We start from the raw sequence: 12,849 nt of genomic DNA on the forward strand, positions 1-12,849 counted from the left end.
TATATATATATATATATATATATATATATATATATATATATATATATACATACATACATACATACATATATACACACAGTATAGCATTATGCTGTACTAATTAAGTCAGGTGAGGCTAGGTTAGTATTGATGATATTCATTTATACTGTAGTTTTTATAATGAGTTTGTACATAATCATCCCTATATATATCACTGCAGTATTTTGTAATCATTCAACTATCCACAACTGGATGGAATGGAAAGAGTAGCAGTATTTGCAAAACCTTAATACAGTAGACCCGCATTATTTCACAGTTCACTATTTTGCTTTCCTTATTTTGCTGCTTTTGCAGTACCCGAAATTACTCCCAATTTTTTGCTGTTGCGCTGTCAAACTCCTTTATTTCATGGTGTAAGCCCACACACACTCTTTCTCTCAGGACACAGTCAAAGCTGGCTATGTTTACAGTGTACATTACAGGGTATTTTGTATTGTGACTGGCTTTTTTGTTATATCCTACAGTACTATGATCAAAAAGAAACAGGAAAGTAAAATAGATGCTGCTGCATCTGGTGGTGTTAAGAAGAAAAGGCATGCTATAATTTTGATGAGAAAGTTAAATATACCCCTTCAAAATCCTGAGAGCTGCCTTGCTACCACCAAGCAATAATTTCACTTCTCACCTGTAACTATTCCTCAAGTCCTGTTTACAAGAGGATACAATAATTTAAGGTAAGAAAATGAGAAATTATCTGAATATTGTAACTGTAGTGCTGGCAGGAATCATTCAAGAATCAGAATTAGCATGTGATGTTGGAAAGAAATCACACTGCTACCACACCAAAAATACCATAAGTTTAATGTTATTAATTGAGATAATGTTACTAAGGGGAATTTTTATGGCATATTTCTAACATAAATAATCATGTACTTCAATTCAGACATAACTTCAAACAAAGTACAGTACCAGGTATTTTAAATTTGCTATTTGATTGAAAAAATAAGAGTGATAACAATTCTTTACTAGTTATCCTCACTGCCTCGGGTCAGCTCTGAAACATTGAGAATTAGTGCAGATGAAGCATTTTGAAAAATTTTCTTCAACAAAACAAATTATAATATGAAAATGTCAGAAATTATGCTGAACATTGAGATTTACCTTGAATAAATTAGTTACTCTTAAAAAGTAAAAAGGAGAACTTTAGAAATGATGTGAAACAAAATCTTGGGCTCTATTTATATACTGTACACAGCTTGTTCACCCTTTTCAAAATACCTTAACACATCCATTTTCACACCTAAACTAACATATATTTTTTGGGGGGTGGGGGGCTGCTGATCCGTATCCTATATATCTTATTGAAATGCATAGAATATGTTATCACGATTTCCTATTTCCAAGTAATTTTGAGTTTTCTTGTGGTATATCAAGGGTCTTGTAGTGATGGGTTGTCAGACCACAGCTTACATCTCAGAAACAGTCCTCTTGACCCGACATTAGGGAGGTCAAGTGTAGGGTAACTCACACGGCTGACCAAGGGTTATAAATCAGCCAGGCTCCCCTCCCATGTCACACATGTAAGGGGGCACCGGCCGGCTCTCTCCCAATATACACACGGCCCCACCTGATGACTTCTCCAGAAGATACAACTTATAGTCTCTGAAAAAGTCCAGACCTGACCTCACATTGGCCAGGTCAAATGTAAGGAGACCCTCCCCCCCCCGACCAGCTCAACCTGACGGCTCGCCGCCCAATATATAGGATGCCCTAGTCCTCCCTCAGAGAGAGACGAGAGAGATACCCGGAGACATAGACAGAGAGTCAGAGAGAGACAGTGTGTCTTGTAAGGAGGAAGGGCCAGCTACTACACCACCGAGTCCTGCTCGAGAGAAGTCAGGGGCCGGAGGCAAGCCTCCTCCAGTCGCCTCCGGTCAGGACCGAGACTTTCCTCCGGCGCCCAGCTAAGCAGTCTCCCATAGAGACAACCCAGGACTACCTGCTAGGCCTCCCCTAGGTCACGTGAGTGTTTGTCAGAGCTTTCCGTGGGATGAGTTACTTACGTGGGAAGTGTATTCATTTCATGTTCGTGTCCGAGAATCAGAGTGTCTAGTAACGTAATATGATGTCTTAGTAACGTAAATATAATGTCCTAGTAACTTCAATAGAAGGTGTTATTAATGTGTCCATGTCATGTTCGTAATTAATAGAGAGTTGTAACAAAGCGGTGTTTGAGAAGTCGCCCTTAAGACGTAATAGAAGTGTATTGACGTATAAGATACGATAAGTGTAAATAACTATCACGGCCACGCTACCAAAATCTTCCTCTCTATTACTCTCTTACTAAATATTCAACCTATATATATAAATATTCTTCTTGCAAGATTCGTCTTGTTATAGGTGACAGCGAACTATATACGTTAATCCACGCCTTCCTCGCTTAGTTATTATAATGGTAGCAGCGAACTTAACGTAAACTCACGCCTGCCCTCGGTTAGCCATAACACCTGGCTCGTCTCATCCTTCATTTGATTCAGTCTAAGTATTGTCTACAATTGTGTAATAAGTAATTCCTGTGTCGTAGCGTGAAAAGTGTCCTAGTGTGTCACCATTACAGCTCAAGTAAATGTCTCTCGTCGTGGTATGCGCGAATTTTTTCTAGAAATATGTTCAGTGCTTAACGTGATTTCTCAGTGTCCCCCGCGATCTGTGACATTCTCAGTAGCCCAAGTGCAGTTTGATTGTTGGTCAGTGTTGAACGTAGAAATTGTTTCAGTTATGAAAGCGGTGTCTGTACTAACTGTTATAACTTAACATGTTTTTTAACCTACATCCTCCTCCCTGTCCTAATCCTCACCTCACCCTCATTACCCTTCCTCCCATCCCTGCCCCGCCCTGCCCCGTAATGTACTGGCTGGCATCTCCACTTGTCCCTGCTCCTGCGTCCAAGGTCACCACTCCTCCCAGCTCGCTCCCTCCTCCGCCTCCTCACCGTCACTACTGCCGACAACAAACACAAATGTTTTGTGAATAACTGCACCTCCACTTCCTATGTACAGTACTGAACTGTACTGTGCTGTGCATTTTTACAAACAATAAACATGGCAAGAAAAGCTATTAAAAAAAAGAGATAAAAATTTCGCTTTACTGTACATTACCTATCCTCGGCGACAGGACGGGGGTCATCGGGCTCATCGTCACTCAATTCTATAACGGGTGGTGAAGTGGGGGCGACGGTGAATTCAGCTGCTTCCTCACTGCCACCAGTGATTGATGGTGTTAAATCTCTCCTTCGGTGATCAAAGAACATGGTGATGGGGAGTTGTCGTCTCTTTCTTTTCATTTCTTCCATGATGTTTTTGTATGGAGCAAAAACGTCTTCCATCCCTCGCATGAATTTCAGGGCAATCACCATGGAGGGGTCCATACTATAGGCCAGGTTTTTCAGTGCCTCAATATTCCTGGTCATCTCCCCCAACTTCTCCAATGTTATTTCTTGGTGCTCTTCCTCTTCCTCATCCTCTTTCCCTTTCGCTTCCTCTTCATTGCCTGAGTCTACTAACTCCTGTAGATCCTCCTCAGTCAGCTCACTGTCGTGCTCTTGAATTAGCTCCCTAATCTCGTCCTCTGCCATGTCCTGGAAGCCTTCAGCAGCCACTTTCCTTGACAGTGCCAGGGTTTTTCTGAATATTTTCATTAAAATCCATCCAAATCATTTTCCTTGTCATCGTCTTAAGCACCAAACAGCTCCTCCCAGTCTTCTCCTTGAACAGGGCTAGAGGGTACGTGTTTTTCGAATCGTTTTCAATTAAAAAAATGTTACAGCACATGTATATTTTACCCAAACTGTGCCTGAATGAATATATTCTCAGAAATAAATAGTAGTTTTGCTGAAACGTGATGTATTTCAATGTAAAATAGGATAAAATACATGACGAAAACAAAAGACTTTACCTAACCTTCCAATGTTCAAGAGATGTTACTCGTTTTTTTAATAGTTTTCGGTTAAAATACTGTTATATTACAATGATATTCTATTCATACTGTGCTTGATATACTACATTCACGGAAATGTAATATTTTTGCTGAAATGACGTACGTATTACAGTGGAAAGTGGGATAAAATCGTGACGAAAACAATGACTCGCTTTCTTTCGTTCAAAAGATGTTACCGTAATCGCTTTTCGAATGGTGTTCAGTTAAAAATGTTGCATCACAAGTGAATTAGGATAATATTATTGTAATACAACAGTTTTTTAACTGAAAACCATTCGAAAAGCGATTACGGTAACATCTTTTGAACGAAAGAAAGCGAGTCATTGCTTTCGTCACTTTCCACTGTAATACGTACGTCATTTCAGCAAAATATTACATTTCCATCTTCTCAGAAATAAATAGTAGTTTTGCTGAAACGTAATGCATTTCAATGTAAATTAGGATAAACTACATGAAAACAAAAGACTTTACCTAACCTTCCGATGTTCAAGATATGTTACTCGTTTTTTTTAGTAGTTTTCGGTTAAAATACTCTTATATTAGTGATATTCTATTCATACTGTGCTTGATATAATACATTCACGGAAATGTAATATTTTTGCAACTACAATGCTGGTGTCAACACAAGCGTGGTTACAGCGAGACTGACTGACTGAGTGAGGGAGAGCTATGTGTGTGTGTGTGAGGTTGCGGGAGCGGGCGGTGTCCCGTGAGAGGTACCGCGCCCGAGTTGAATGGTGCGCGATTTGAATGTACTTCAATTACTTCAATGTACCGAATATTCCTAGGCGGGGCAATCTGCGTATTTGCAAATCCGTGTATGCTAAACCCGCGTATGTTAAGGGCCGACTGTGTATATATATATATATATATATATATATATATATATATATATATATATATATATATATATATATATATATATATATATATATATATATATATATATATATATATATATATATATATATATATATATATATATATATATATACATATATATATATATATATATATATATATATATATATATATATATATATATATATATATATATATATATATATACATATATACATATATACATACATACATATATACATACATACATGCATGCATGCATGTATCCTAAATTGCATTACTATGAAGTTTGTTATGCAGGTACTGTACTCATTATCTACATGGTAACATTTCCTAAAATTTCTGTTGCAGAATTTGACATTCACCAAAATTGCTCGAGCTATCACAACTGTGGATTGCCAGCCCACCTTTGATGGAGGTGTTTTAATTAACATTCTTGGGCAACTTAAGGTGAGACTTGATTAATAAAATTAACTTGTTCGTTCCAGTACTGTATTATGACTACATTATTGAAATATTCTAATGGTAAACAGGATAAGAATTCCTTTTCTGGAAAGTTTTGGAATTTTCTACTGTACAAATCATGGAAATGTGATATGTTCAAAAATGAAGAATTAAGCATCTTGAATGAGTCCACATACCTTTTAGTGCAGATTTTGTAGTGTAGTTGACATTTTATTTTCTTCAAGTGCAGTAGAATGTTGGAATCTATGCTTATAAAACCAAAAAGTTCTAAAACTGTTGATGCAGCACATTCAAGATTCCTGCCCACATGGCAGGATTGGTATGCTGAAATCTTTTTCTTTCTATTTTATTTTATTTTTTCTTTACCTTTTAATATAGTTTCCAATCTCTGCTTCCCACTGTTTTTATTGGCCTTGAAACCCTAGCTATGTTGGGATGTAACATAAGCTTGGGCTATTTGTGAATTGGTTCTGCATAAACTGGTAGCTTTGAGGGTTTCGAGAGCCATCCAAAGGGGGAGGTTGAGGTTCTCTTCCTCAACATGTATATCTGCATAGTAGGGATCAAGATGCTCAGACATGATTGAATCTCGGCCCCACCTTTAGAAGTCTCAGCCTGTGATAAATATAGGAGTTTGGGATGTAAGAGGCGTGAATGTGATATGTTAAATAAGAAAGTAGGGTTGTGAGGTTTTTACTTGGAATTAGGTGAATGGTTAGAGAGGTGGGTGAAGGATTGTAACAATGAAAGAATGGTGTGAAAGAATGTTTAGATGGAAGTTTGTAAATTATTGAAAATCATTCTTAGATTGAAATGGGTTGTTAGTTATATGTGTTATTAGTTCATTCTTAATTCAGAATGGGTTGAGCTAGTGATGTGTGTGATTTTTATTATACCCCATGTAATAATAGGAAGGATGAAATGAACAGTTTTTGGAGGGCATTAGATGAAGAAGTATAGGTGCTCATCCATAAAACCAAAATCCTTGGAACCAAAGGTTTTTCTGATTTTAGGATGAAAGGCCAAGCACTGACTGTACAAGCATATCTCTGAAAAAGAAACTTCTTAAAATAATTATCTCCCCTATATTTTGCTTCAAAGGAAACAAGCATCATTTATTGGGAAACTACTGTATATGTATATGATACCTTTATTATTTTATTGACTGGCATGCACTACTGCACAAATTAAGACATTATGCCTAAAAATACATCAAAACAAACCCAAATGCCTCATTTTAGGGGACAGGATATATTGTTCTGCATACCTTACATAATACAGAACTGTCATTTGGTCACTGGTTGGTTTGTGGCTGTGTCAAGTAGCAAGAAATCAGCTTTGTATAATATTTTAATGGCTGATTATAAACCACAGTAAAAAATAAGACACTCAAAAAAATGTTTAGTGAGTTCATCCTGCAGTAAATGTTGATGGGGGAGACAGCCAGCTGATTATTTCTTGAAAATGTTATTCATTGTTGTTTGATGAATGTGCTTTGTCATCTCTTTTATAACAGTTCTTGAATCTTATAGCTACACCGACATTACCTATCCTTCATTGACAAAGCTCTTTTGTTCTAATCCCTGAGTAAACTAATCTGTAAGGGTGATACACTGATCTATGGACACTCATTCCTCTATATTCCCATCATCTTCATCACATGCCTTTGTTTACACCTCTGCTGGCTTCATCACTATGTTTATTATTTCTGTGTCTGAGTTAAAGCAACACTGGAACATCATTGTCTATGTTCCATCAGTCTTTCACGCCTTCTTTAAACACTGGAACATCATTGTCTATGTTCCATCAGTCTTTCATGCCTTCTTCATCCTATTTCTTGGCTTCATTTTATGACAATATTGGAATGTACAGCAAAAACTGTATCCTGCTACTCCTGGCATGGCCGAAGAACTATTTGGGAGGTGGGAGCTTTCAATCTCAAATTAAATTTTTTTTTTTTAGAAAAACAATTGAGATAAACGGTTTCTTGAATAGTGGTTTTGTGGTTGGATACCTGTATTTGTTATTGTAAAGAAGGTTAGTGCTCATAGAGATTTTGGTTTCGAAGAGAAAAGAGAAGTAGGTTCAGTACAGTATAGGTACAATAGAACTAGAAATTAAGAGATAATAGGTAAGATAGTGAGAAAGACAGTGCGAGAGAGAAAGAAAGGCAGGTGGTAAAGTATTTTAAAAGATTTAAATCATGAAATATGGATGGCAAGGTAAAGGAAATGATTAAAGGTGTGTTAGAAATCATGGTGGAATGGATATGAAAATTATTTTGCTGTCTGGACAGACAGTGTAAGAGTGTGTGTTAGTATCTGAAAAGAATTAGTAACTGTGGTTGCCACGTGTTAACCCTAAAAACACCACTACAATGTGAGATGAAATATCTCTTAATATTTTTTTTTTTTTTTTAAGTGACAACCTCCCTATGTAGAATGCAGTTTTTAATAAAGTAAACCCTTGCTATTCGTGCAGGTTAGATTCCAAGGAATGACGCTAATTGGCAAAACCGCGAATAGCAACTTATACTATGTTAGTGCACTATTGTTTACCTATAATGTGTATGGGAAACGAAAGTCACCAGTATTACTCTCCATCATATGTGGAAGCTTGGAGCTTGATAAAGTGTAACGTTCAATAGGATAAAATCTAGTTACTGAAGTATAGGGAGATCATCAAGATAACTGTTTGAATTGAATTGAATTAAAACAGTTTATTTAGCCAGAAAAACACAGATACAGACTGGTTAATAATAACAATATTAACTAGGCTGAGCCTGAGTTCTCCTGTAGGCACCTGATATATACTATACAGTGGTCCCTCGGTTAACGAGTTACCTTCCATAAGATTCTTAACTTCGGTTAACGAGCAGTCCCTCGATTAATGAGTTTCTTACGAGCCGACCTGAAATTGTTTTCGCTTGCATTTGGCGGTCCACCAGCTATAGTATTACTCCGCCAATACAGTAATCGGTTCTAGGGCTTAAATTCCTTACCATTTTAGCAAATATCAAGAAATTTATACTATTCAATAATTTTAAAAGTTTAATATTAAATTTTTTAGTCATTTTAACAATTATTGAACATTATTGAAGGTAATGAAACTAGTTTTATGCGCGCCATCCAGCCTCTCAACACACCATACAGGCGTCAGTCTTTGTGTCTTCAGTGGAGGTAACATCTTGCTTGAGACTCTCTTCAACTATAAATGCTTTTTTTCTGTGTTTGCAAGCAAATTATTGGTCATTTTGAAATTTATTTTAAATATTGACAATATATAATGCAGTGCAGTGTTGATTTAAAGAAAATAATTTTGACTTACACCAAGAGAACTAAAATTTTATGGGTGAAATGGCAGCATGGGGTGACTTCTCTTCCACCCCAATGCCTTTTCTTCTCCCTTCTCCTCCACCCCCATTCTAATTTCCATCATCATCATCATCCAGGAGCCTTCTACATACACACCTCAAAGTAAGTGCACTTTTTTACCTTTTTTGTTGAATTTAGGCAATTTTCGGTGAGCTGGAACCAATTACCCAAAACCCATTGAAACAATGGTTTCGGTTAACGAGCAACCTTCTAGAACGGATTTTGCTCGTTAACCGAGGGACCACTGTACATTTATCTCAAGGAAGTATTATGTGACATTTAGTATCACCTGGAATAGTACACATAGCATGGTGGTAATAAGAACATCTCAGAATGTTACTACAGTTGTCACTTCAATATTTATTTTATTTATTTATTTATTTTTTTAGTTTTTATTTAGTTTTTTTTTTTACATTTATATTATAAGTATTATACACAAGTTACAGTGGAATTGAAAAACATAAAATAATGGGGAAGCAGTACAAGATGGGTTGTACAGTATTAAGGTTAAACAAGAGGACAGAGCTGTCAGGATTGTCTAGTTGGCAAATATATTTATTGCAATGGTAATTTCTTATCTATTTACATGATAATTTCCGATAAAACGGTTTTGATGGTACAATAAGAGCAGGTGTATATATATATATATATATATATATATATATATATATATATATATATATATATATATATATATATATATATATATATATATATATATATATATATATATATATATATATATATATATATACAGTGGGGTATGCTATAACGAACGGATCCTACTACGAATATTCCTATAACGAACGGTTTTACCTATAAAATTGAGAATGCTATAACGAACGCAACTCCTACAACGAACGCGGATGAATACGGGACTATTTCGCCTGGCGCATGAATATTGTTGTACCGCGACCCACAACAAGAGCGTCAGGCGCCATCTTTGTCTCATTGTGTAGCCAGTGCACCACTGTTATTGTTGAAATTTCGTCTTTTGATGTGGAAATTCACGTTATTTGTATAACTATTTTGTTATACAAGTATACAATTGTAACAATGAGTCGTCCAAAGCGAGTGAGAAAGCTAATAACCCTTGAAACTAAGAAAGAAATTGTAAAGAAACGTGAGAATGGAAGAAGCATTGCGAAACTTAGTGATGAATATGGGATGGCTAAATCGGCTACAGTTGTACCCCACTTAACGCGGTCAATAGAACCCAGAGGGTCCCGTGTTAAGTGAAATCCGCGTTAAGTGAACAACAGAACATATGGGATTAATTCCAATAGAAACCGGCCCGACCCCCAAACTCCACTTTTTGAAGGCACATACCTATGTTGTAGTAAAAATAACATCTTAATTTTATGATGGTACATGCACACAATTAATACTTAAGAGAAATAGAGAAATACAGTCGCCAAGTTAATGTCCATTCAAATAATGGACTCGACTCCCTCCCCCTCTCACACTACACTGCCGGCTCTTCCCTCTCTGAGAAATTTTTGGGGGAAAACCACTAAATTTTAATAAATAATACCTCAAACTAAAGTTAGGATAATACAATTGACATTGCTGGATTCCTTGTAAGACCAGGAATATTTTGAATATAAATGTCATATATTTTGCACAAAAGATAACATAGTTACCTAGAGAAAAATTTTTATCTAAAATTTGTATGTTTAATGCAAAATATATGATGTTTATATTCAAAATGATCACCAAATTATAAGAATTCCAGCAATGTAAATTATATTCTGACCGGGTAATTTGTATGAATTTTATGAGCTAAAACAAATATCTTCAGTTAATAAAAAAAAATAATCTTCAGGACACTATCTGTCAATCAAAGTACCCCACCTTGCCTCCCCCCCTCTTCCAACCACGCGGTCAGTCCCAACCCTCCCCCCCACCCCCCACCAATCATCCCTACAAGAGTTTTTAACATTTAGTATTAAATAATACCTCAGATTAAAGTTAGGATAATATAATTGACATTGCTGGATTCCTTGTAAGACCAGGAATATTTTGAATATAAATGGCATATATTTTGCACAAAAGATAACATAGTTACTCTGAGAAAAAATTTTATCTAAAATTTGTATGTCTAATGCAAAATATATGATGTTTATATTCAAAATGATCATCAAATTATAAGAATTCCAGCAATGTAAATTATATTCAGACCGGGTAATTTGTATGAATTTTATGAGCTAAAACAAATATCTTCAGTTAATAAAAAAATAAAAAAATTCTTCACGGGTAACAGATGGTCGGTCGGTCCCTCCCTCCCCCCCACCCCCCACCAACCGTCCCAAGGAGATGTGTGGGAAAACCAGAATACTTAACTTATTTGTAATAAATAATACCTCAAACTAAAGTTAGGATAATATAATTGACATTGCTGGATTCCTTGTAAGACCAGGAATATTTTGAATAGAAATGTCATATATTTTGCACAAAAGATAACATAGTTACTCTGAGACAAATTTTTATCTAAAATTTGTATGTCTAATGCAAAATATATGATGTTTATATTCAAAATGATCACCAAATTATAAGAATTCCAGCAATGTAAATTATATTCTGACCGGGCAATTTGTATGAATTTTATGAGCTAAAACAGGCAGTCAGGCAGGGTGGCGGGTGGGGCAAATCTAAAAATAGCATCTCGAGCCAAACACTCACCGCGTATATGTGGAAAAAATCCGTGTTAAGTGAAAGTTCAGCTCTGGCGAGGCACCGCGTATATGATAAAACGCGTTAAGTGAAACCGCGTTAGGCGGGGTAATACTGTATATGTACGATTTTGAAGAATAAAGAGGAGTTAAAAACTGTGCAAGTGGCTAAGGGAATCTTTAGACTTAGCAAAGCAAAGTGTAATGTGATTGAAGAGATGGAAAATTTACTCTTAGTGTGGATAAAGGAGAAAGAAATGGCAGGTGGTAACATTAGTGAAGCTATAATTTGTGAGAAGGTTAAACAATTGTTTGAGGACCTTAAAGCCAAGACTCCCAGTGGAAGTGATAGTGATGTGCCAGTGTTTAGGGGTACCTGCATGCTGAATAACACTAAGGTAAGATAAAGTATCGTATTTTTTACATTTTCCACAGAATTTTTTCAGTGTCAAGTGGTTGTATTTGGGGGCCTGGAACGGATTAATCCTATAACGAACGAGGTTCTGGAACCAATTACGTTCGTTATAGCATACCCCACTGTATATATATATATATATATATATATATATATATATATATATATATATATATATATATATATATATATATATATATATATATATATATATATATATATATATATATATTATATATAAGTTGTACCCCACTTAACGCGTCAATTGAACCCAGAGGGTCCCGCGTTAAGTGAAATCCGCGTTAAGTGAACAACAGAACATATGGGATTAATTCCAATAGAAACCGGCCCGACCCCCAAACTCCACTTTTTGAAGGCACATACCTATGTTGTAGTAAAAATAACATCTTAATTTTATGATGGTACATGCACACAATTAATACTTAAGAGAAATAGAGAAATACAGTCGCCAAGTTAATGTCCATTCAAATAATGGACTCAACTCCCTCCCCCTCTCACACTACACTGCCGGCTCTTCCCTCTCAGAGAAATTTTTGGGGGAAAACCACTAAATTTTAATAAATAATACCTCAAACTAAAGTTAGGATAATACAATTGACATTGCTGGATTCCTTGTAAGACCAGGAATATTTTGAATATAAATGTCATATATTTTGCACAAAAGATAACAGTTACCTAGAGAAAAAATTTTATCTAAAATTTGTATGTTTAATGCAAAATATATGATGTTTATATTCAAAATGATCACCAAATTATAAGAATTCCAGCAATGTAAATTATATTCTGACCGGGTAATTTGTATGAATTTTATGAGCTAAAACAAATATCTTCAGTTAATAAAAAAAAAAATAATCTTCACGACACTATCTGTCAATCAAAGTACCCCACCTTGCCTCCCCCCCTCTTCCAACCGCGCGGTCAGTCCCAACCCTCCCCCCCACCCCCCACCAATCCTCCCTTCCAGAGTTTTTAACATTTAGTATTAAATAATACCTCAGATTAAAGTTAGGATAATATAATTGACATTGCTGGATTCCTTGTAAGACCAGGAATATTTTGAATATAA

General features: G+C 35.8%; 1 protein-coding gene across 7 annotated transcripts in view; it reads left to right on the forward strand.

Annotated features, from left to right (window-relative positions):
• Positions 1-12,849, forward strand: part of LOC121877978 (probable nuclear transport factor 2) — a 59,965-nt gene that overhangs the window by 16,399 nt on the left and 30,717 nt on the right. For all 7 annotated transcript variants that reach the window (XR_006091070.1, XR_006091071.1, XR_006091068.1 and 4 more), the window contains one exon: positions 5,188-5,286. Coding sequence is in view for 3 of the 7 variants with exons in the window: in XM_042383940.1 (XP_042239874.1) it covers positions 5,188-5,286 (99 nt within the window). In the remaining 4 variants the exon portion in view is untranslated. The remainder of the gene's footprint in view (positions 1-5,187; positions 5,287-12,849) is intronic.

The sequence above is a fragment of the Homarus americanus genome, unplaced genomic scaffold (genome assembly GCF_018991925.1).
Source record: "Homarus americanus isolate GMGI-L3 unplaced genomic scaffold, GMGI_Hamer_2.0 scaffold13464, whole genome shotgun sequence".
Lineage (NCBI taxonomy): Eukaryota > Metazoa > Arthropoda > Malacostraca > Decapoda > Nephropidae > Homarus > Homarus americanus.